This window comes from Protopterus annectens, chromosome 1.part0 (assembly GCF_019279795.1).
Source record: "Protopterus annectens isolate FY-2018-M chromosome 1.part0, PAN1.0, whole genome shotgun sequence".
Lineage (NCBI taxonomy): Eukaryota > Metazoa > Chordata > Ceratodontiformes > Protopteridae > Protopterus > Protopterus annectens.
The window spans coordinates 661,866,648-661,892,231 of record NC_056725.1 but is presented as its reverse complement, the minus strand read 5'-3'; the positions used below and the strand labels follow the sequence as shown (position 1 = coordinate 661,892,231).

Sequence of the window (25,584 nt, the reverse complement as noted above, 5' to 3'; positions counted from 1 at the left end):
GTCTCCCTTTAAAACAAACAACTAACTAAATTATGCACAAGGACTCCTTGCAGGCAGGCCTGGAAAAGGAGACATTTTCATTCCAGTGGTCTGGAGTGTTCCTTTATGCATTTCCACTGATGTCCAGGGTTATTTTGATGAGTTAGAAAGACTCTTCAAAAATTATTTTGGTGGCTCTCATGGTTCAGACAATATTAGTTCTCCCTTCTTTTCAGGGCTGACTTTGGCATTTTTGGGGCTCCGAGCAAATGTCAAGTTAGGGGCCCCATGGAAGTATCACCCTATTATTCTCACCCCTCCTAAGCAACCTGTTAGTTCATGCTGCAAACGTTTATGAATAGTATCTACAAAATAACCAGTAACTACAATACTCTTACATTACAACAGGCCTGTCTACCACACTGTGTTGGCCCATCTCACAAAGGGACATTCACAGATGCTGGCATTTAGTTGCAACAGTGATGCATTACAACAACTGTTTGTACAGGGCTGGACTTAGGTGAAGTGGTGCCATGAGTACCGTCTAATGTTCCAGACGCCCACCCCCCATTTTCTGTCATTTTGCCTTACTCTTCAGCTTTTGCAAGAAGCCTTAACTTTCTATTTGCTATGATGTGCATTTTAAAGGGTTTTTTTTCTTTTTACACAACCTTTTCATGCAGTGATGCCAAGAACAGAAATTATGATCAAGGAAAGAAATTAATTGTTGCTTTTCAGCCTTCATTTTCCTTTCAAACCTTTCCTGACCAATGCAACATAGTAATAAGCATTTAGGAAATAATTCAATTTAGCTGGTAGTCCTAGAAGCTGTAGGGGTTGTAAATGTTGTGGGATGAGTTTTAGAGCATTTTCTCAACCTTTTAATCCAGTGGTGGCCTAGACAAAAGGAGTAAGAAAATAACTTCAGTATTTTTTTTCTTTCTTTCAAAGATGACCTAAGTTGTGCCCAAGGCTTAATGTTCAAAGCTGGCAATATAGTAGTTAACAATAAACTAACAATTGTTGTGAGAATACACAGGTCCTGTCTGGGAATGTTGCCTGCCCCCCCCCCCCCCCAAAAAAAAAAAAAAGATAGCCACTGCCTGAGCATCTTTCTGGTGTTAGATTGGGATGAAAGCAGAAGTTCAAATTGTTACAGCTATAGATTTAGAGTGACTGCTGACATATATATATAAATAGTATTATTCCACATCCCTAACTCTCACTGGCAACCCCCTGTATACATGCATGATGTGTGATTCTGAGGAAAGTGAAAAAATAATGACTACAGTACTCTAGTGTTGTTACTCCCAGACAGTACACTGCTCCTACACAAGTTATAGTAACCTTCTTTGTACACGTCTGAGGTCTGTAAGAAAAGTAAAAGAAGCAATGGCTACGCTGTTCTCAGCTCAAACACAAGTTACAATGACCTCCTGTGCACACCTCTAAGGTTTGAGTGTAGTGAAAATTAAAGTAGTAGTAACCACACAATCCTCCCATCCCATAACAAGCAGCAAATTTCTGTACTCTCATATCTTAGCAGGGCTTGTTTTAGAATGGGTGTGGTTGAGAGCAGAGGTCGTTATCAGCTTCATCCTAAAAGTGGCATATTACAGTCCTATTCAGGTTAAAAAGCGTAATCAAATAATTAATACATTTTTCTCCTCATTTTTTTCCATCCATCAACGGCTTTTCTGGGGCCCCACCCAGTCGAGGGTAATTAAGGGGACCTCACTGTATCCATTTATACAGCCTGGGGAATAGGGGTCACCAGCCACCTTAGAAGACCCAAGTGTCTGAATGTTCTGTGATGTATTTTATACCTTACTTTGGAAGTGTAATTTCTTGTTAGCTGCATTTTTACTGATACCCAGAAAAAATGTGTGTGTCCCAGCATTACTGGGTGTGTGCACAGATAGAAATCTGTTTTATTTTCACACACACACACACACACACACACACACACACACACACACACACACACAAGCATAAACCGTAGCAGTAGCTGCTGTACTGGTTTTACACTGATTCAGCAAATGGCAATACACTGGGTAACACATAGTGCCACACCAGATCTGTGACTGCTGTTTAGCAGTTGTCAGAGAGCAGCAGCAATGTCATTTTTATTTACCTCATTGACGAGCAATGCATACCTGTCACAATCCCTCATTTCTGAGAGCATCCCTGATTTTGCCTCATAATTTTGGTATCTCCTTCATAAAAAGTTTGACTTGCTAGTAATTCAGGATTACAGAAGTCAGTAAAAGCAGATACCAGAGTTTTACACCTGTTATTGTCCAAAAATGCTTCTTGATGCAAAAGGTGTTCTGTTAACTTTTTAAGTGAATTATAGTAATATTTAAAGCATGTTTCTGATTTTGAGACTTTAGTCTGCTATTAATTTTGGCATTGTGCAGAATTCTTCAGCAAAGAAGTTGAGAATTATAGTATCAGGTGTTTTGCCAGTATTTATAAAACTCCCTGAAAGAGAAAACCATCCTTGAAGATCAGAAGCATCAGATCTTCTTAAAATCCAAGGTAAACACTGAGACTAGTCACTCTGGGCTGCTGCTGACCTCTAGTGCTTACCTTCTCATGTCATGTCAGCTTTGTCCTAACAGGGTCATTTCACAGCCCTGCACAGTTTAAAGAGCATCATCAGGAAATTAGTATATTTTTTCTCCTAATTTTTCACCAACCAGCAGCAGCTTTTGTGGGGCTCCTACAAGTTAAGGATGTTTAAAGGGCCCCCTTCAGCCATGGGTATTGTAGGTACCCAGATCTGGCTATGATGATAGTTTTAGTGGTGAGAATGTCCACCAGGTTTTAACTGAGCCAGGGCCATTATGCCAGTGATAAAATATTTAATGGAATTGTGAAGCATGTTACTTGATAAAAGACTGTTACTATAACCAAGATATTTTACATTTTAAAGGAGATATAAATGAGAGTTACTATTACCTCCTATTTGGTTTATTAAGCACACAAGATTACTGTACTAGCTTTTGTTGGTTTGACATATTACAAATCATGAAGATAAAATAACTTGCTGTAGTTGGGGGCCCCCAGTGACCGCAGGGTTTGCTGGTGCCTAAAGCCAGTTATGCATCCTATAGAATCCTTTAGGAAAGCTACACAGCTGTAGACTACCTAGTATGGGATTGGGAAAGGACAACCTGTGTCTATTCAGACACTTCCAGATGGTTGTTCCATATTTTCTTGTTATTCCCACTATGGTAAAACATGTCCAGCAGAATTAAGACTCATTCTGATAGAGCCTTGCTTTCTTTAATGACTTATTGCAAAATTAAGGACTCTGGAAGCATTCTAGAGACCGCTACATGGTCCTCTCTGTATACCGTTACTAAACATTACAAACTGGATTTCTTTTCCAGGTCCAAAACTGACTGATGGGACCATTCTCTAGGGGCTCCTGGATCCACATTCCTCACTGCTGCAGTAACTGCACCGATCCTCCATCTCCCTTTCTGTGTTTATCGTTTTTTGGTTGGGATTTAAACTTTATTATATGTTGATTTTTCAGGATTAGAATGCTCCTATTTTTATGGGTAAGAAAGTCCAGAAGAAAGTCTTCTGTACATTTTAATTTTCACTTGGGATTCTGATTTCCTTTCACAGACAGACTGCCCACTCAGCACTAAGAGTGATGGTGTGGGAGGGAGCCAGAGTTTGTGATTTAAACTTTTGTTTATACTGTTATGTTATATGTTGATTTTTCAGGATTAGAATGCCCCTATTCTTATGAGCAAGAAAGTCCAGAAGAAATTCTGACGTAATTTTCACTCGGGATGCTGATTTCCTTCCACAAAGAGGGTACCCACTCTCAGCACTAAGAGTGGTGGTGTGGAAGGGAGCCAGAGCTTTGTGAAGCTGGCCAGTTTTAGCCTGAGCAGGATACAATCCAAATAGCCAAAAGATGCTGCAGTATTGAAGGAGTTCAAACATTGGTTATGGTAAGTGTGTGTGTGTGTGTGTGTGTGTGTGTGTGTGTGTGTGTGTGTGTGTGTGTGTGTGTTACTGCTGTTGTTGCTTCTGTGTGTGTGCATGCAATTTTTTGTGTATTTGTGTCATTGTGTGTGTGTGTTTGTGTGTGTTTTATTTCCTGTCTTACAGTTTATGCACACCCAGTGGATTGGAGTAGGGGCTTGAACTGAGAGGTATAGGGATTTGGTATGCTCTCCATGACAGATGTCTGATGCCATGCCATGTCCCAGCAGGAAGTGCATGTGACCCTCCCAGTGGGGATCAGAGAAAAAGTTTGATGAACTGGGAAGAGAAGAAGAGATGTTATGTATTTCTCGTATCTGTAATAGACATCTGTTATTTCCTGTCTGCAGAGAAGGCTTAGGTCATCAGTTTGCACCTTCACTAGGGTCATTACTTTGGCAAACAGAGCAAATTCACAACAGAGGCATCAGGCTGAGACACTCCTAATCCTCTTAAACTTTATAGTAGACATAAGCCTCACAGTAGATCCAAAAGTATCATGCTTTCACAGAGCTTCACATGGTGCCTTATCCTGCAGCAAACCCTATCTTGGATCTTGGAGATGGATACTTCATTTATGGAATAACAAGATCTCTGAGGATCCCCTTTTTCAGAAAAAGTGGAACACCCAGGAATGGGAGCTTCACACAAACAAGCTGTAGCTAAGGCCACTGTTATTTTATTTATTTTGACGTTTGTTAACTGGGTATATCCGACTGGGCGAGGAGTCCATTTTTAGGGGAGGCCCAGGGGAAAAGCCCCTTGTGTGTACATGACAGATTACACCAATTCTTATCACACAAACAGCCAATATTTACATTGCTTAGTCAGGTTATACAAAAATTATTACAGAACAGAGGAGGCCTGGGGGAAAGCCCCGTAGATATACACAGCAAGTTACACTTAACACAGAAATAATTTTTGCATAGCATAATCAAGTTGTATAATAATTTACAGAACATGATTTTTACTTAGTTTATTAGTGTCAGTGTAATAGAATAGTACATTGGGGTAGCACTTGTTACAAGGAGTAGGTATTTTATACATTGACTTAAATAGTGAGCAGCACTGGCTTGGAGTTAGTAGGCAGAGAGTACAGATGCTACAAGCAATAGATGGCAGTTGCTTAGTCTAGAGAGCATTTGAGAGAGGAGCAATAGGATACTTTTGGAAGGTATGTTAAGAATGAAATAGTTATTAGAGGGGTGTGGAGTTAATACGGAGGTAGCTTGTAAAGGTGGAGGAAAGAGATGAGGGAGTGGTTGAGTTAGTTGTGTTTTAGGATTAGCAGCTACAGGATCCAGGATTTCATTAATGTCTCTTTCAAGGCTTTTTTGAAGTTTTGCTTTTATTCACTTTGAAAGTTCTGTAAGAGGAAATGAGATGGCCAGCAACCAGAATTTGGTTTGCTACATGAACAAGCAGAGGGACATTCTGTTGTATCTCCTGTGGAGAGATGAACTATGTATCACATCAGTGGGGCATAGATCAAAGTGTCACTCTACCAACCAATCACAGTCCAGAGGAAATGAATACGCTATACTTCTGCTGTCAGATTCCCACTCTCCTGGAGTTAAGAGTACAGGAACCCTCTCTGGTTGGAGGCTTCCTGGAGTGGAATAGCTAGGAAATTGTCTTGTTCACCACTCAAGGTGGTACAACCCAGACTCTGTTTCTACTTTAGCAGAACAAAGAGGCACTGAATAGTTTTTATTATTCTATTTTTTTGCCTCCATTGCCTATCAGCATTCAGACTTTCTCTTGTCATTGGCCCATTTTCCCATATACTGGGATGAGAGGCAGCTCAGAAGGGTCTTCATTTAGGCAGCCATCAGGGTGGTTAGGTTTTTTGCATTTTCTGTCCTTAACCGCACAGTGCATGCCCATTAGTACATCCAGGGTTTGGCATGCGGTGAGCATTGTCAAGGACAAGGCACACTCCCACAAGTGAAGCAGTTCATCAAGACAGCTCTGTCCCCTTCCTTTGAAGCCATAACTCCTGTGGGCTGTCAGGTCTCTGTTAGGAATTCAGTCATGAGATATATGCAGGATAGGAGGTTAGCAGAGTAGTTAAGGTCACCTTATAGGCACAAGGTGCAGAGTTTGATTTTCACATGGGTTAACTGACTGGGCTTAGAATGACCCATAAGGACAGTTAGCCTGGTACTAATTTCAAAAGCCATCAAATGTAACTCCCCCTGCTATCAGTAGGGAGCAATTGCCCCGGATAATACCCCAGGATGCCTTCTAAATAGCATGAAACATGACCTATCAGGCCTTCTGGAATTACTGTTTAATTGTAGCCTCCAATCAGGCTTCATGCCTCATGAATGGAAAATGGCAACCATCATCCCTCTACAGGAAGGTGGGCCATCTACACACCCTGGAAACTACAGACCCTTAAGTCTCACTAGTCTTAGTTTAACATAGCAAGACAGCTTTAAAAAAAGCAACGGAAAATCTCTATTGCTTTTTTTAAAGCTGTCTCGCTATGTTAAACCCATTTAACATAGCGAGACAGTTTTGAAAAAAGCAACGGAGAAAGCAAGATCTCCGTTGCTTTTTAAAGTGTCTCGCTATGTTAAATGGGTTTAACATAGTGAGACAGCTTTAAAAAAGCAACGGGCGACCGGACCTTTTTCCATTACTATAACTCTGATTTACACCGTGCACGCTGACCAATCAGCGTGCACGTTTTGGAATATTAATGGAGGTTCGTTGTATAATACAAATATAAGGACAAGCAAATCCTACATTTGGAGTCTAGGATTACAGTGACAGGTTTACAGTAGGTTCAGATTCTGCCTTGGTTTGCAGTAGAATCGAATTTGCACAAATGCATAAAAAGGATTTACTATATGATTTCAAGATGAAATACATTGTGATATGTTGGAAAAGGTAGCTGTAGAAGTGAGTGAGATTTGCTTTGTTAGAAGGTTCAGGGGATGTTTGTTAGAAGGTGTTTTAAGTGGGAAAGTACTATTTATACAGAAGTGAGATGTAGCAGTGAAAATGTAGTAAGTATTATTTATTAAGAAGTGAGGAGTATAAGTGGAAGAGGAGATGAGGATGAAGGGTTGTGGTGAAGAGAACAGGATGTGTCTGAGAAAAAGGCAGGTTTGATGGTGGTGAGAGATGTCTGTCAGAGTTAGTGATGTATTCTCCAAGGAGAAAAGTAGGGTGTGAGGATTTTTACTGGAGAGGATTTAGACGATGAGCAATAAGGATGTGTGTGAGCATGGAGGAGAGAGGCAAAGAAGATATTAGGGATGAGATTATGAATGGATAAAAAGAGGGTTTCTAATAGAGAGTATGCATGCATAGAATAGGTGTCCTGTAGGACTATCCAGGAGTAGTGCAAGAGCATAGACAGTTAATGCTAAGGTTGTTGTTTACTGCAGCTTTAAAAATGTTTTTCTTGTCCATGAGTTTTGGTCCAGTGGCATCTAGTTCCACAGCTTGGTGTCACGATGGCAGTATAGGGAGTCATCAGCCTAGTTGTTAGATTTGATTGTGACTAAGAGGGATTCATTGTTGGAACACATTTTCAGTTGCTTGTGTAAGGGTGCAGTAAATTTTGGAGATGAGCATTTGTCTAGACTGAATATAGGATTGTGGCAATTAGTAGTTGGGAACTGGACTGGCACTGTGGCAGTGCCAGCCAGTTTAGATCATTTCAGGAGGTATTAACTACGAATGTTGCTATTTTGTAATAGCATGAGTCAGGTTTTATTCTGATGGTGGTAATCAGATTTGTAAAAATCGATGATGCATGCAGGAGGAAAGGAACTAGATAGGTTTTAGCTAAAGATTTTCCGGTGCTAGCTGTGAAAAATATTTTAGCTCTGTAGATGGAGCTTGGCTTTCTGCAGGTTTTATTTAGAGCTTGGAGTATGTATTAATCATATCTTAGATTGTCATCAAGTTGGACTTCCATGAGTTTAGTTTGAGATCGTTTTGATTGTTGTGTTGTTTGATGACAGAATTATGAAATGTTTGTTTTTGTTTAGAGTTAAATTTGGGGGTAAAAAGCATTAGTTTGGTCTGTTTTTGCATTGGAAAGTAGATGTGTGTCTGACAGCTAGGATTCTTTGGAATGGACTGCCTACTTTGTGATTACTTGGAGGTTATCTAGTTTTGTAACTGAGCAGATGAGAGTGGCATCATCTGTGTATTGGACTAAGGTTGTTTATTTAGAAGTTCTATGGAGTTTATTAAGATATTAAAAATGAGAGGCCTTAGGAGTGATCCTTGGAGTACTCCGACTCTTAACTGGTAGGAAATGATGACATTTTATAGCTTATTGTCTATTTGATAGGTAGCTGAGAAACCATGTAAGGGGTAGGATACTGAGATGTAGGAAGGAAAATTCACAGTGAAGTTTTTGATGCAAAGCTGTATTGAATGCTTTTGACAAATCAAGGAATAATCTGATAAAAGTCAAGCTGCTAGTAATGAAAGAAGCAGTCATTTCTAAGAATCAGTGGTGTATGTTACCTGGTAATCTCATTGCTTAGTTTATGATCTTTTCAGGTATGGCAGACATGAAGGAGACTGACATCATCAAGGACTTCTCATTAGGATTGCCAGATGCCCTGAGGGAGGAAGAAGTGGAAGTATTACCCAATAATTAGGTGCAGAAGGCATCATTATTAGGGGTGATAGTTGACAGTAATCTTACATATGACCCACATATACAAAATTGCATAAAAAAAAAAAATCACCAAAAATTAGGGATGCTTTACAGAGCTGAACACATTCTCACTGACACAACTAAAACTACGCTAGCTGCTACTTATCTCCTCCCCACACTTCTTTAGGGTGCTTCTATCCTCACTAACTTCCAGGATTCATAAAATTTAAAACCTGGACGATGCTATAACACAGTTGCTAAATTTGCAGCAAATACCCCTTTCAAAACCCACAACTGTATAGCAATAAAAACTGCCTCATCAACTAACAGATACACAGCTTTTTACTACCAATAAAATTATCCATCATCCATTTGCCTGTGCAGCACTAAAAAATATTCAGCACAATTCTGTTCCCAGTCGGTCATTGCAATCCAGTGACCAAAAACTCCTGTCTGTCTACAAGCTTATCATATCTGCTGGGATTGTCTATGCTCGTACAAGGTTGCTAAGGACTGGAACTCCTTACCCCTCCAACCATCTTTGAAAACCACACTGAAAGACTTCCTAGCTAAAATCTGGCTCTATTCTTGCTCAAACCTGGATAAACTATATCCCTAAATGTGAACAAGTACCTTTTCATTCCGTATAACTCCTTACTCCCCCTTCTTCACTTACTTCTAGCAAATTCTCTTCCTTGACTTTCTCTCTAAAAGCCTTTTTTTCCCTCAAATTGTATTGCATTTCCTGTTTGTATTAGACTAACTTACCTTTAATTTCTCTACAAACTGTCTAAACTTTCTGTAAATATTAAATGATTGTCATATAACTTGTATAGATTCTTAACCAGATGTTATATTATGTTTAATTTATTATAATTATCTAAACTGCAGATATTTTTATTTTGAAGATTGTAAAATTATTGTTCTTAAAATGTTTTGTAATATTTTAGAGCTTTTCTCCTCAGGCCTCCATTGAAAGTGGGCTTCTACCCAGTCGGACTTTCCCTGTAATCAAATGTCAATAAAATAAAAGTAGTCCCTGTCACTTAGTGAGAGATTGCCAACAATGGCAAGCAAAGGTATCTTACTCATGAAGGTATACCCTGCTATTTTCTTACTTTCAGGCTAAAAGCTTTATTTTTTTCCCAGATTAAAAAAGGCCTAGCTGTGTTTACTTCATTCTAACAGAATTGCACTGGATGGAGTGGCAGTCATGCGTCAAGCTGCGGTCATTTTCTTCCATGACTTTTGGATGTTCATCGTGTTTCACTGTTGCAGTCCTTACAAAATGGGTTATCTGGCTCCCGGTAGCCCTCAGTCAGCCAGAATACCAAAGTCCTTGGTATATGACGTCGGCTGCCTTCGGTTTAAGCCTGACGTCTGGTACAAAAGAAGGCAGCCGATGCCATTTCCTCAGTCTTTCTTGCCGCAGAGCCCGAAACAGAAGCTTTTTGCACGAGTGCCAGTCGGCTGAGTACCTTCTTTTTGTATTCCGACTGCTTAGTTGAAGACATCCTCAGATAAGTACCCCATTGGGGATCCTCTTTTTTTGCTTTAATGAATGTCAGAGAAAGTTAATAACTGTCTTGCCTTTGGAAAACAGATTCCGCACCGTGATTTTCACTCCTATTGTATCACTTGTTTGGGCCTTGAGCACAACATCCCTAATTGTGTTCTGTGTGCTTCTTTCAACCCACGTACCATTCGCCATAGAGCTAGGATCTTGTTCAAGCATTTTGGTGTTTGGCCTAAGTTCATCGTTATGGCATCTTCTGGTCTCCCGACTTCAGATGTGCCTAAGAAGCGCAAGGATAAGGACCGCTACAGGCATAGGGTCAAATTAGCCAACGACGTCCCTGTTAAGTTGGTTGTCAGCCCAGCGGTAGTCAGTGCGGTGCTTTCATTTACCCTGCAGTCCGTGGATGTTCAGCAACTGGTGTCTGCGGAGACCTTTTCTGAGTCCTCCATTTCGCAGGCTTCCACTTTCTTTACGGACCCTCCACCAATCACCGCCTCTGATGGATCTGGAGCAGCTAAGCAGGTGCCAGCTTCTAAGGCCTCATTTCTCCACCCGGAGACCAGATCCAGAACGACGACCTTGGCTCAGACTTCTGCGATGGCTAGGCCTCCTGAGTCCCTCCGGCTTTTTAGCAGGCCTCCCAGCCGAAAATGTCCTCCAAAGCAGGCACCGGCCTCCCCTTAAATGCCTCAGTCTCAGATGATTAAGATGGCTAGTGATCTCTTGACCCTTATCAGGGGCTCTCAGCCACCTCCCTCTAAGAGGGCTAGGGAATTGTCCCCATAGGTTTTGTCTGCCTCAGACTCTGAGGTTTCCAGCACTTCTGTTGATGGAGAGGGAAACTCAACTTTTTTTCTGGTTTTGAGGATTCTGATGCAGAAGACTCCATCCCTTCTGCCTCCCCTCCAGAAGATTTCTCTTTTGGAGATACTCTGAATACTCTCAAGGAGCATTTCAAATGGGAAAGTCAGGACTACCCTCAGTCTAAGAAATGGATTAGGGAATTATTGGATTTGCCACAGCATAAGCCTTTAGCTATCCCTCTGGTTTTGGAAGTTGTTGATGATGTTTTCATAGAGAATTCTTTGACTCCTAATTCTGTTCCTCCTGCCCCCAGAAAGCCTGACAGGTATTGTAGAGTTCCTGATTCTCATCAGTTTCTTTTCAAGAATCCTACTGCGGATCCAGAGATTATTTCTCAGGGCTCTAAGGGTGGTAAAGCCACGGTTGCAAAAAATCCTGTTCCTTTTGACAGGGAATCTAGGGCCTTGGATCGGTGGGGTAAAAAGTTCTATACTTCTTCCACCCTGGCTATTAGGTGTGTTAATTGTCTTTTTCATATGCTTAAGTTTCAGCAGCATACTTTGGAGGCCATTGAGGCTGCTGGTGTTCCTTCCCTGATGGAGAGTAAGGAGATGCAAGATTTATTGAATTCTGCCACTCTTGTCACTAAACATTCTCTACATTGTGGTTGTGACACTTTGGAGGCTTCTTGCAGGGCAGTAGCCACTGGTTCTGTTATTAGAAGACATGCTTGGCTCAGGGAATAGCCTCTTTCTGAACCTGTCAAATCTAAGTTACTGGATGTACCTTTGCACAAAGACAATCTTTTTGGTAGCAAAGCAGAAGAGGTGTTGAAAAAGTTGGAGGATAAGGCCAAATCAATGCAAACTGTTAAGGACGTTCTGCAAGTTCAGCCTCCTCATTTTAGTAGACATTACCCTTCTAAGAATTGGACTTTTCCTGACCCTAGTAAACAGGGTCGCACTAGGCCTAGGGGTTACAGGTCTTCTAGGGGACCGACTTCCACCCCTCAAAAGGCTAAGCACTGGTAGTCTTCCTCCTCAAAATTGGGGAGTTCTAAGCAAACTTCCCCAAGCAAGCATTCCCAATGACTCTGGCCTTTCTCTGCCTGCCTCTGCCGGTCTAGGATTTCCTTTGGGGGGAAGGTTAGCCATTTTTGCAGATGTCTGGTACACCCATCACAGACAACAAATGGGTGCTCAAAATAGTATCCTAAGGCTACAAGTTCTCCTTTCACACCTTCCCAGTTCACCAGGGGTGCCCAGATATCCCCCCTCTTCAAAGGGCAGAAGCAGAAAAACAAGTTTCTTCTTTGCTAAACCTGGGAGCAATAGGGTCAGTTCCTACACTACAGATAGGCCAGGGTTTCTACTCAAGACTTTTCCTGGTTCCCAAAAAAGGGGGCACCTGGCTCCCTATTCTGGATTTGTCCATTCTAAACACTTTTCTGGTGATTCCCAAGTTCAAAATGCTCACTCTTCAGCAGTTGCTGCCAATGCTGGCCAAGTATTCCTGGCTGGGGACTTTGGCTCTCAAAGAAGCTTATCTGCACATCCCAATAAGGGGAAGCTGCAGGCAGTTCCTTCGCTTCAGGGTGGGGAACAGGCACTTCCAGTTCTCTGCACTGCCCTTTAGCTTATCTACTGCTCCCAGAGTTTTTACAAAATGCTTGGCTCCAGTCATTGCTTATTGCAGACAAAGAAACATTCAGATTTACCCTTACTTGGATGATTGTCTTATTCAAGCAAACTCTCCAGAGCAACTTCTAAAGAATTTGGACTTTGTGAAGAACCTTCTCACCTCTTTGGGCTACACTATCAATGAAAAGTACCCACCAGAGAGATTGTATTCCTGGGAGCGAGTCTGAACATAGCGGCCCAGATGGTATCCCTCCCTCAAGAGAAACAAATGGATCTTTCGAATTACTTCAAGAATTTGGCAAGCATGGCCAAGCTCTCTACAAGGCAATTCCTGCAAGCCCTGGGATTCATGGCTTCATGTATTCTGATGATTCTATATGCAAGACTGCATGAGGAAAATTCAGTGGTGCCTCAAAAACCTTTGGTGTCAACACACTCGGGATTTAGACTTGATTCTTCCTCTGATTACCTGCTTGCAGATGGAGTTCCTTTGGTGGGCGACGGCCTGTGCACAGAACACAGGCCTGCCTTTCTGTCCATCTCCTGCCAGCCAGACTCTCACCACAGATGCCTCGGACTATGCTTGGGGAGCTCATCTAGAGGGCAGATGCATTCAGGGGACTTGGAACTATCAACAGGTTCATTTGCACATACATCTGAAGGAATTGATGGCAGTCCAGCAAGCCTTGATGGCTTTTAAGCATCTTCTCACTCTTAGTACTCTTCTAGTCAGGACAGACAACACCACAATCATGTGGTACATCAACAAGCAGGGAGGGACTCACTCTTACCCCCTGTACAGACAAAGCATGATACTTTGGTCCATGGCAGCTTCCATGGGCAATCATCTGATTGCTCAGTTTCCTCCAGGAATGCTCAACACCTTGGCAGATTGGTTGAGCAGGCAGGTCCTGGATCCTCACGGCAACTAAACAAGACCATCTTCTATCACATAATTCAGTGTTGGGGCACTCCCCATGTGGATCTCTTCTCATCTCCGACCAACCACCTTCTTCCAACCTTTTGCACCAGGGATCATCACAACAAAGCTTGGAAAGTGGATGCTCTGTCCTTCTCCTGGACACAGCTTTTGATCTATGCATTCCCTCTTCTTCCCAGAGTGCTGTTAAAGGTAAGGGACAAAAAAACCAAGGGCCATCCTCATAGCTCCAGACTGGCCCAGGCAACATCGGTATCCACTACTTCGCAGTCTCTCCCAGTCTCAGTCTTGGCATCTTTCCCTGGTACCAGATCTCTTGGTCCAGGAGGGGGGAAAATTCTGCATCCTTATCTTCAGACTCTGCATTTGGCAGCCTGGCTCATAATTTAAACCTTTCCCAACAGGTGGTTGAAGTCCTTCGTGAAGCCAGGAGGCCTAGCACTAGGAAATCTTACACAGATAAGTGGAAAAGATTCTCCATTTGGATGCAGACTAGAGGGGAAGACCCTTCTCAGCCTACTCTTCCTCTTATTCTTGAATATCTCTCAGGCTTGCTTAATGGTGGACTTTCCTTTTCTTCTGTCAAGATTCATGCTTCAGCTATTTCTGCTCATTGTTCCTTTGAGCAACCCATTTTCTCTCATCCCTTGATGAAAAGGTTCTTTAGGGGAGCTAGCAATTTAAAGCCTCCCAGAAGGGCACCTACTCCTGCTTGGGATCTTAATTTTGTTCTTGAGAAACTTACTCTGCCTCCTTTTGAACCAGCTGCCTCAACAGATTTGAAGTTTCCCTCCTGGAAAACTGCCTTTCTCCTGGCTATTAATTCAGCTACGAGAGTTTCTGAGCTGCAGGCCTTAATGGCAGTGGAGCCTTTTATCATCTTCCATGTGTATCGGGTTTCTCTTAGAACTAATCCCTCTTTTATTACTAAAGTGGTTTCTTGCCTGACTCTTAACCTGCCTATCCACCTGCCTACCTTCTTTCCTAATCCTCAGAATAAAGGAGAAAGGTTACTGCATTTCCTGGATCTGCATAGACAGCTTAGATTTTACCTGGACAGGACTAAACCTTTTCGAAAATCAGATCAGTTGTTGGTCAGTTTTGCTCCTGGAGCTCAGGGCAAAGCTATTTCAAAGCAGAAAATTTCTAAGTGGATTGCTCATTGTATTCAGTTTTGTTACTTACAGCATGGCAAGGTTCCTCCACAGAGTATTAGGACCCATTCTACTAGAGCAGCTTCTACCTCAGCAGCTTTTTTAAGAGGTGTACCTACTAGGGACATCCTGGAAGCAGCTACCTGGACTTCTGTCCACGCTTTCACTAAACATTACAATTTACCCTTGTTTTCTTAGTCCAGGGCTGGTTTTGCCACTGCAGTGTTGCAGGACATCCTTACCAACCCTTAAAAGTGCGTGTTCCTCCTCCCTTTTATGTTTTTCCTGGGCTTTGGGAATCAACCCATTTTGTAAGGACTGCAACAGTGAAACACGATGAACATAGCACAGTTGTGTACACTTACCATAAATGTAGTTGTTCGAGTGTATTCACTGTTGCAGTCCTGGTCCCCCCCCCCCTTCCATCCCCCTTTTTCCCTAGGGCACAGACTGGATTTTTATTTTCCTGGTCTAATTTTTTTGCGATGAGCTCCTGACAGTTAAGGCAAGAAAAACTGAGGAAATGGCGTTGGCTGCCTTCTTTTGTACTTGACGTCCTGACATCAGGCTTAAACCGAAGGCAGCCGACGTCATATACCAAGGACTTTGGTATTATGGCCGACTGAGGGCTACCGGGAGCCGGTTAACCCATTTTGTAAGGGCTGCAACAGTGAATACACTCGAACATCTACATTTATGCTAAGTGTATACAACTCTACTTTTTCATTTCTCTTGTTAGGCAAGTGCACCAAGTTCCACATAGTCTACTTTTGATGAGTGAAAAATGTTTTGTCGTACAAGGATGATAGCAAGTGAGCAAAACCTGATAGGGCATGCTTGCTTCTGTTTTCAAAAAGGACAGAGAATCATTCAACCCTTGGTTTGAAGTCACCTATTCTCACCTGTACCAAACATTATTGTTGATACTCTTTAGGGTTTCACCATCAGTTATTCACCTGAGGTGGACTTTGAAGTCAGATATACTTGATCTAATATCAAAATCCTCATTGTTATATCCTGTTTTCTGTATCTTTTTGCCTCCTAGCCTGTAGCTATCAAACCTCCATAATAGTATGCCAGCCCTGGTTCCCTGATGGTGAAAACTCAGCCTCCGGATCCACTCAGGAAGGTCTTGTGTATGTAACTGCCGTCATTCTCACAGGCATTGCAGGTTATTAGGTAAACATTTTTGTAAGCATTTTTGTGTTTATGTAATGTGTGCCCACCCTGTCACCATGAGGCCTGCCTGTGCTCCCACCATGTCCACATATGCAGGTTTCTTCACATGCAAACATAAGAGCTGCCATCATTGTATTAAGTAGCCACAGAGCATGTGTATCCCAACTATCCACTGTTTTTAGTGCTGTTCTTGTCAGTAGCCAAAGCCACTACTCAAACCCAGATTGGCTGGGTCATAGGTATGTCTTTATCCCTTTATGCCACCAGGATGCTTATGTCCTTTATCGATTCATACGTTTAGCTACTCAGCATCTTGTTTGTAACTTCACATTCTCATGGAAGAGCACACACCTATGATGATTTATATTTAAGCAATAACCCATGCCTGGGTGTGGGTAATGCTGGATTTACCCACAGTTGGTGTGGTTTGGTCATGAGGGCAAAGCCCGAGTGGCCAAACAAAGACAACCGTGGGTAAATCCAGCATTACCCACACCCAGAAGTGGGTTATTGCTATTATAGAATGACATTATTTAAGGAAAAAAATAATTACTTTTCTTAAATAATGGCATTGTATAATGCCTCCGTGCTGCCCATCCACAGCTGTCTGGTATTCTGCAGCAGTTCTGATGTACTGCGCATGCGTATGCCTACGCAGTACATCAGAGCTGTGGGTGGAAGCAACTGAGAAAGCAAGATCTCCGTTGTTTTTTACAAAGTGTCTCGCTATGTTAAAGGAGTTTAACATAGTGAGACAGCTTTAAAAAAGCAATGGAGAATGTCCGTTGCTTTTTTTAAAGCTGTCTCGCTATGTTAAACTCCTTTAATATAGCGAGACAGTTTCTAAAAAACAACGGAGATCTTGCGTTCTCCGTTGTTGTAACAAAAAAAAAAAAAAAAGACTTGTTCTAAGTCTTTGATTTACAACGTGCACGCTGACCAATCAGCATGCACATTTTGGAATATTAATGGGGGGGTCGTTGTATAATATAAGTTAATGTGTTGACTGCATAAATGTGCTCATCTACATGATTGCCAGTGTTTATTGTCTGTTACTGTTATTGGCCATGCTCCTGCACTCATAGCCATCTAAATTCTTTTTGGATTTTGAAACTCCATCTATATTGTGCTACAGATGATGGAAGGAAGCTCCCCCTGGGACTGCTAGGGGGAAATTCATCTTGTGGCCCAAGATTCTAAAAGAGAGTCCAAATGTTATGCATTCTTACATGCCTTATGGTAGTGAAGATTGTCTCCTGTTAGTAGATACTTGAGCTCTTCCTGGCTAGCATGGCTAAAGCAGACCAGAGATCTAGGACAGATGCTCTCTTGGTTTCCATCTAGGTTGTGATGATTCCAGGGTGCTTGCAGAGTGTATTATTTGATATTGATCACCTTGGACTCTAGTCTTGGAGCTGCCCCCCCCTCCCCAACTGACCTTTTACAGATGTGGTATACATGGGGCTGAGGCTTCTCCTTTTGGTATTGGTTAGTCTTAGTTGAGGAGAGGTTATTGAGTGATGGTTGGGAGGGTGACTTAATGGCTAAGGTGTTTGCCTTACAAACACAAGGTGCAGGGTTTGAGTCTCACAAGGGGTAATTGGCTAGGCTTAAAATGGCTCGCAAGGGCAGTTAGCTTAGTACTGAACTATGAACCTATGAACCTATGAGTCTGCATCAGTGTCTTTAGCCCAGATGTGAGATTGCAAACACTGTTTATTTGTTGGGTGGAGCCTATGCTATGGATGTGGGATGTCATGGATAGGTACTTTGTAGTGATGACAGTGCCAGGCTCAGCACAGGCCCCTTTTTCTTTCTTGCTGCCTCTCTGCTATGTAAAAGGCCATGAGTGATTCCTGCTCTGCCCATACCCAGCACTTGAGTGTTATGTCCTTATGCTTCCTTGTTGTAGTAGTAGAATATCATGGAGATCCCTCACAGTTGGTTTTGAAAGCTTTTGTCTTTCAGATGGACAAGTAGAATGAGCGCTTCCACTCCTACTACTCAACTCCTTGGGTGGCCTCTTGGTTTAGAATTCCTAGTGGCTCCAGAGATCTAGCATACTTTTGGTCTTCATCTCCTCTCCTTTTCTGGGTACTTCCACAGGTAAAATGTCATTTGACACCCTGGTATTCTGCTTCTTAATTCTAGCCCCTGCTCAACTACATGTGGCCCCAGAAATGGTGGCAGTCAGTATAGGGCCGCAGCAATATAGAACAATTTACTTTGTAAGATCCTTAAGCTGACTTCTATGTGGTGTTTTAAAGCCATTGTTGGTCTCATACCAGTGTTTCCTACCTGTTGCCCGAGAAGGGTTCTAGAGCTTTGGATGGCTGTGACAAGAAGGTGTTCGTTGCCATATCTGAGTGGCAAGAGGGTGTACTTTACCACAATGAGACTAAGGGTCTCTCAGTTGTGCACCTCATCTCTCTAAATTCCAGTCTATTCTTGAAGAATTGGCTCTGGTTAGGCTCATGGATGTCAGAGTCTGGAATAACGAAAGCTGTAGCCAGATGGTGTGCATGATGTCACTTGTGGGTTCCCAGGTAGCCTTTTGTAATTTGCATTTTCTGATGAAGTGGCTGAGGCTGCATTCTCTGCATGTTTTTGCATTGAATGGCATGTGAAGTTGTCTTCCTTTTGAGGACTGGATCAGCTGCAGCTTTCTGGAAATATTTCAAGGTTCAAGGAGGGATAGCTGATTGGCCAGGCCTCTTTGTCTTCAGATAATGTTATCCTTAAGAGGAAACAAATCCTTTCCCTCCGTGAATGGATCATTTTCCGTTTTTAGCCCCCCCCCCCCTTTAACAGAAAGAGAATGTTTCATTGTAATTCTAGGGTTATCTCTTCTACTTCCTAAGTACTGTCTGGACTTTAGTCTGGGATTACTTTGAAGGTTAAGCTGTCCAAATTCACAACTGAGAGAGGAATCTTTTTTGAGTTAGCGGGATTGTGGCTCCTGAACACCCCATACTATCCTTTAGTTCTATTATTTTGCCTGTTCTCAGTGGGCAGTTTCTGTGCATAACAGTCACGGAACAGGTCCAGACATTATGGGCTATATATTTATTTTAAAACTTTACTTTTTCATTGTTGATGTTTTGGTCTTAATGCTGTATTAGAAAAATGTTTAAAAGATTGTTAAAAATAAAATGCGGTTTAATCTTTTGAAAAAAGTGTTGTGGCATTGCAGTCATCAGTGCCGTATTATGACTTGCTGAATACATAATCATTTTTCTAATTTTTACAGGTGGTGCTCAAAAGAGCAGCTGATTAATCTTCTTGCAGAAGGAGCCACTGAAGACGAGCTTGATAAACAGCCAGAGATCTATGTCTGTGACTGGTTAGTTTTAACATCCTTTTCCTGAGAAGATTCTTTTTTTTTTTTATTATGAAGTTATAAGTTTTTGCTTTATGACCCAGAATACAGTTATTCAATTGTAATGTTCTAGGGATGGAGCTATGTATACAGTTAAGAGGCAGAAGGGGTTTTGTGAGTCAAGTTCACTTGTGAACCAGGAGTGTGGCCAGGATTTTTGAAACTGTACAGCAAATTGTGCCACCTTCCAAAATGTAGCCCCACCTGCCCAGGGCAGAACATGTTTCTGGAGCACACACATTTTACAGTACTTGCTAATTCTTCTAAGTAGTTCATCCTGCATTTACAAAACAAACTCCAGAGATGATGGAAGGAGGCACTGAAGGAGTGGTTGCAGTTACAATTAGTCAGTTAGGATCCATAAAAGTGCTGCCATTTTATGGGTGTAAAGCATAACAGTAAAATGACAAGAGCACTAAATCCTGTATTGCTTCTCTCCACCACAAATCTGATTTACAAACTCTCAAAACATAACCTCAGTCCTCTTTATAATTTGCTTCTGTTTGTAAACATAGTACATCACTTAATCCCATGTTCACCCACACATAACTTTAATTAACTCCAAATCAAAATAATGAGCAAGAAGATGCTGCACTTAGTAAGAATAAGAAGGCCTTTGACTCCTGTGGCTAGAGCTAACTTGGGAAAAGTGGCGTTCCTTCCCCATTTAGAGTATTATTCACCTATTAGGCGTCAGCCCTCATGGCTTATTTCTCTTTTACCGCCTTCATTTTATCACAGTTAGCGTTAGAATTAGAAGATTCAGTTAGCTTTTACCCTACATATTCACTGTACTATTCCCTACCTTGCATGATGGAAGCCTGTTCTAGCCAGAGGCAGTGTTTTCATGTCCTTAGTTGCTGTGTCTTTCGGCTTTTCCTGGTTAGGGGTCGCCACAGCGGAACTCCGGTCCGCTAATGATTGGCGGTAGATTTTTACGTGATGGCTTGATTTCCTAAATTTTTCTCCTTCTGTTGTGTGCATTCCCTGTTTTTTCACCTTTATGCAGTTACTTTGTTCCTCATCTTTTGACCAAAATGTACTGTCTGTACCATCTCTTAAAGATGTTATTAAACCATGTACTGTCTGTACCATCTCTTAAAGATGTTATTAAACCAGTTTCATGGAACACTCTACTTCTCAAGTAATCACTTGAATTCCTTGCAGATGTATTTACTTATTATTTTGGCCCTGTACCACTACTGGTTTTCTGTTCCCAGGCTCCCCATTGACTCATTTGAGCTTGCTGCATGGAAGTGGCAAGTTTCTGTTATATCCCTTTTGGCAGGTGGGCCTTCACACTCCAGAGAGTTAACATTCTTATTGGCTCCTCAGAGTCAACTCACAGGCAAGGAATGGTAATAGTTGATTGGGAGGACATCAAATGTGTGGCCAGGGAGATGTTTTTTGTGATGGTAGGGGAGGGCAGAATGGCATAATATGTATTACTGCACAAGAGGTCTATTCTACCAGCCACTTTCTAATGTTTGGTTGCCTGCCCATAGCATTCAGATCAGCCACCTCTCCCCACCAGCGAGAGCTGTCGTCATGTGCAGAAGCCACATCTACCATTCAAGGAAGGAGACTTAGTATTGGCTGCTCACATTCTTATCCCACCAGGCTCCAGCATTGCCAGAGTCCTCATTCATTTCTCACTTAGCATTAATTGGAAGTGTTTCTTAAAGGTGTAATCTTTAACATCATTTATCCTAACTCGCTACGTATCTCTGTCTAGTAATTTTCTATTTGATTAATACCGTTGCATCCCAATGTGCAGTAGCAAATAAGCTAAAAACAAAATCTATAGGTTAGTCTTTATCCAAATACCCATTTCATACACCTGGCACAGCTGTGGTAACAGTAGCTATCTGGAAACAGATAAACTTATTTTTTTTATTTCAGTTATCATTAATGCTGCTGTGCTTAATGTTGTATATTAATTGATATAAATGCAAATTGTAGTTGTTTTCCTATTTTATGCCCTGAATCTGCTAACTTACTTATTTTTTAATAAGTAAATACAGATAAAATACATAGATTTATAATAGGATGTTTACTTAAGTATAGGGTACATTAACAGAATGAATATTAATAGTGGAAAAAGAATGTAACTAGTTTCAAATGCAGAAGGAATTACTTAGCCTAAATTTATTTTATTTTATTTATTTAACATTTGTTGACCGGGAATGTCCGACTAGGTTCCACAGATCCTGTTTTCAGCGGAGGCCCGGGGAGCAATGCTCCAGAAGCATGTCTTTAGAATGTGGGAGGAAACCGGAGTACCCGGAGGAAACCCACGCGAACGCAGGGAGAACATGCAAACTCCACACAGAAGGCACCCCAGCCGAGAATCGAACCGGAGAACCTCTTGCTGTGAGGTGACAGCATTAACCGCTGCACCACTGCGCCGCCCAATTAAATCAAATAAATCAACTCAATTTAAAAAAACAGTAACAAAAGTATAGTCCTTTTTTGTTGAAAAATAGTTTATAAAGATCGGCTTAATTACTTAAGTAACATGCCACTGTCTTCAGTTTTATACAAAGGAGTGATCATTAATTACCAAAGGTGTGATCATACATAGTCACTTGCAGGCATTATATAAAAACTGATGAAAGGTGGCTTACATTTGGAACAGTGGAAATACATTCATGCAAATCATGAAAAAATCTTTCAGGTATTGAGCTGGCCTATTATGCAGAGTAAGGGATTCCAGTATCTGTTCCTCTGAATTTTGTTTGAATTGTGACCTGAAGTAGCAGAGTATTGAGTCTGAAGAGCATTTATTCTCCCTGGAGGGAAGGGTTGGTGTTTAACACTCTGTAGCTGCTTTCTGGTATAGAAGAATGGATAGGAATAGTGCATTGGATAAGTGTAATTGAATGCTGAGACATTAATATTAGGTACCTATAGTGCTCCACTCATTTGGAAACACGTGCCTGTTTGTTCTGTTGATGTCGTCATATGAGGAAGTGAGTAAAGGAGAGGTACATATCTTTGTGGAAAATGTATAGTATGCAATTAAGTTATTAACAATGAAAAATTAAATACAACTCTCCTTGTGTTTATGTAATTAAATGTTGCTGATTTCTTTGCATGCGGAATATAGGACAAACTTAGTAAAAGTTATACAAAGAATTATGGAACATCTTACAGATGAGAAATAGCAGTTTGTGTCAAAAGTAAGTATTGAGAAAATGATTTTTTTTAAACCATTGTGTACTTAACCACCCCTATTTCATCCACTGGTAGTATAAGGATTTTATTTAGCATGGCTTGGAATCACAGCTGTTTCAACCATATGATTCCAGTGATGAAGTTGACTGGAAGTATCTGATAAATTTAATAAAGTTTACATCTAATTTAAAATATGAGAGAGAGAGAGAGAGAGAGAGGAATGCACGTGAAGTATTAATGTAATTAGTGGGAATATTTATGAGTTAATAACAAAGTCACTGGTTGTGTAAGTCATTTTAAACTTGGTTATTTCTCCATGAATACCAAATGCTGAGGCAGCAGCAGGTAGTAAATAATTTCAAACTGCTTTTTAAACTCACGGTTCAGATTTGTATGAGGTTTTGAAACTCTGAGATTCAGAAAGCATATAGCTACCAGTGCTGTGTGATTAATGTGACAATGCCCCATAGTACAGTGTCAACATAATGCTGTTCAAAGACGTGATAAGGTCACATGGGGAACAGCTCATTAGTGGCTCCTTTTCATGTCTCTGAGTCAAACACTGAATGATTATGATAGTGTTCCCTGTAGTGACCCATGTAACATACATGCACACGTGTATATATAGACATTCTCACACACACACACACACACACACACACACACACACACACACACACACACACACACACACACAAGCACATGCAAAAGAGAGAGAGGTACACACAAACACGTGAGGCTTTATAGTATGTATAGCCATGGAGCTAGCAGCCCTGCTTCTTCCAGGAGACTGAATGGTTATACTCCAGCTAGCCTGTTTTTACTTTCTTCCCCAAATAGTGTGACATAGATATTCTTTGAATTACTCTACTGAGCTATTTTGATTTCTGTTGAAAACTTTTGGGGGTGCTCACGTGGCTAATTAGCACTAGCCATGCCCCTGGTGTGCTGCATTTGCATGCTGCCTTCAGTGAGACCAGTATAACACTGTGAACCTGAGCCTCCTTGTAGCTCTATAGCAGTCTCTGAATTGCCGTGGCATAATGCAATGAGCAATTTTGCTGCTGTGCAGTATGTGATGCATTACTGAATCCTAGCTTCTGTTTTCATTCTCCCCACTTTTTTTTTGAGCTTGTCCTAGTTCGCTTGCATTGTTTACCAGCATACAACTTAAAATGTGGAACTGAATTGCAAATGTAATGAGGATCAACAGATGTACAGTAAAGTTCTGAAGTATCAGGAAGCTTCAACAGTAATATTGTCACTTAAGTGATGCTGTTCACCTGCTTCCAGCTTGTCATTAACATGATTTACTCCAGTATGCTCAAAATACCTGCACTAGTGAAACTTCTCACCAATAAATTATATTTTTATCTGAGCATGAGAGTCCAGTTTGGAGCTCTGCTATTTGATTAATAGATCATAGCATCTCTTGATTTTTTATGTTGCTTAAGCTAGAAATAATTGCTAATATTGACGAGCTTTTTCAGTGTTCTGTGGTTAAAATGTTTTTAGGCTGTTATGCAGGGTACAACTTTGGTAAAGAACAGCCACTTATGGGGAAGCTCAGTTGCATAAGGCTAAGTTACATCCGTGTTTTTTTAAATTATTTTTCTGTATTGCTAGTGATTCAGTTCCTTCCTAAACCACATAATATTTTCAGTTTCTATCTATATAATTTATTTACTCTGTCTATCTCAGTATTTGAGTGGCCAGTACCAGCATTATACAGTGAACATTAAAAAAAAAAAAAAAACAGGTGAACCTCTTGAAATTCTACGCAACTACTTTAGTAAGTTAGAAAAAATAAATGTTTAACATGAATTAAAAGAACTAAAAATGACATTTATGTTTAGATTGAGACAGGCTTGCATATAAAGATGGAGTTTTAGTGAGCTTTTGGAAAGCCATGGAGTTGTATGCCCCATACAAGGCAAGGTATTTGATTCCACAAAATACATGCTAACACAAATCCTGTTGTTCTAGCAACTTTCTAGGTTTATAAAGCAATCTTTAAAATCTGTCTCTATTTTTGAGTCTTTGGCAACCAATTTTTTTAGGCTTTGTCAAGATTTCCTGTGCTAAGAAACTGAGAAGTATGAATGACAGATTTTATGAAATGACATTCACATTATATGAAATGTTGTTGTTTGTCTTTCGGCTTTTTCCCGGGGTAAGGGGTCGCCACAGCAGAACTCCGGTCTGCTAATGATTGGCAGTAGATTTTTATGAAATGCCGAGGTGCCAGCTCGACGCCCAACCTTCAACGAAGGCACGCCCATTTACGCACGCATGTCTTTTGAACGCTACCCAACCGCGGGGAGGAAATGCAGACTCCACACAGAAGGCACTCCCAAGCCAAGCCGAGAATCGAACGGGAGAACCTCTTGCTGTGAGGTAACAACTCCACCGCCATGCTACCGCGGCATTCACATTATATGAAATAACATTCGTATAAGACAAAAACAGTGTGTCAAAAGCCCAAGAAAATTACACAGACCGAAAACAAACTGTGCAAAACTGGCAACAATATAGAGCAGACAAGTCTATTACTAGGTGATAACACCAGTAGAAGCAACTTATCAGATCTTTCCGGGTCTTTATCACTTTCGTATCTCCTAACTTCCAAACTTCTCTAGCAATACCATCTATTCCTGAAAAATTTCTTCAAGATTGATATCTCATCCCCTCCTGTCTTAATTGTTAATTGTTGAGCCTCAATTACTTCTAACCTTGGCATAATTAAATCTTTCATAAAATTTCCATATGTGCCAATTCTTGATTTCCACGTTTCTCTTCTTTACACAAATTTTCATAAAATTTCCAAAATATCTCTAATACCTCTACAGGATCTCTGGTTATTTTTTTATTTTTATATGTTTTTTGTTGTTATAGGTTCCCTAAATTTGGCAACAACCCTTTCTATTTTCTAGTTAATTAACAACAATCTTTCTAAACTCGTGCATATTATCCAGGTACTCCTTTATTTTCTCTTTAGCACTCAGCGTTTTCTCCTCTTCGTGCTCTGTGAGTTCCTTTTTATTCTGCAGTACATTAACCTTTGTTGGCCCTTCTAAGTAAGTCCTGTTACTTCTTAACCATATCTCTTTCTGTTTTTCTACCCTGTTTTAAATTTCATTTTTATTTTATCCCACTCACTAGCTATAAC

General features: G+C 41.0%; 1 protein-coding gene across 1 annotated transcript in view; it reads left to right on the top strand.

The window, feature by feature from the left end:
- Positions 1–25,584, top strand: part of LOC122793974 (F-box only protein 27-like) — a 612,799-nt gene that overhangs the window by 81,077 nt on the left and 506,138 nt on the right. The window contains exon 3 of the mRNA XM_044062038.1: positions 19,110–19,202. Within this exon, the coding sequence (XP_043917973.1) occupies positions 19,110–19,202 (93 nt within the window). The remainder of the gene's footprint in view (positions 1–19,109; positions 19,203–25,584) is intronic.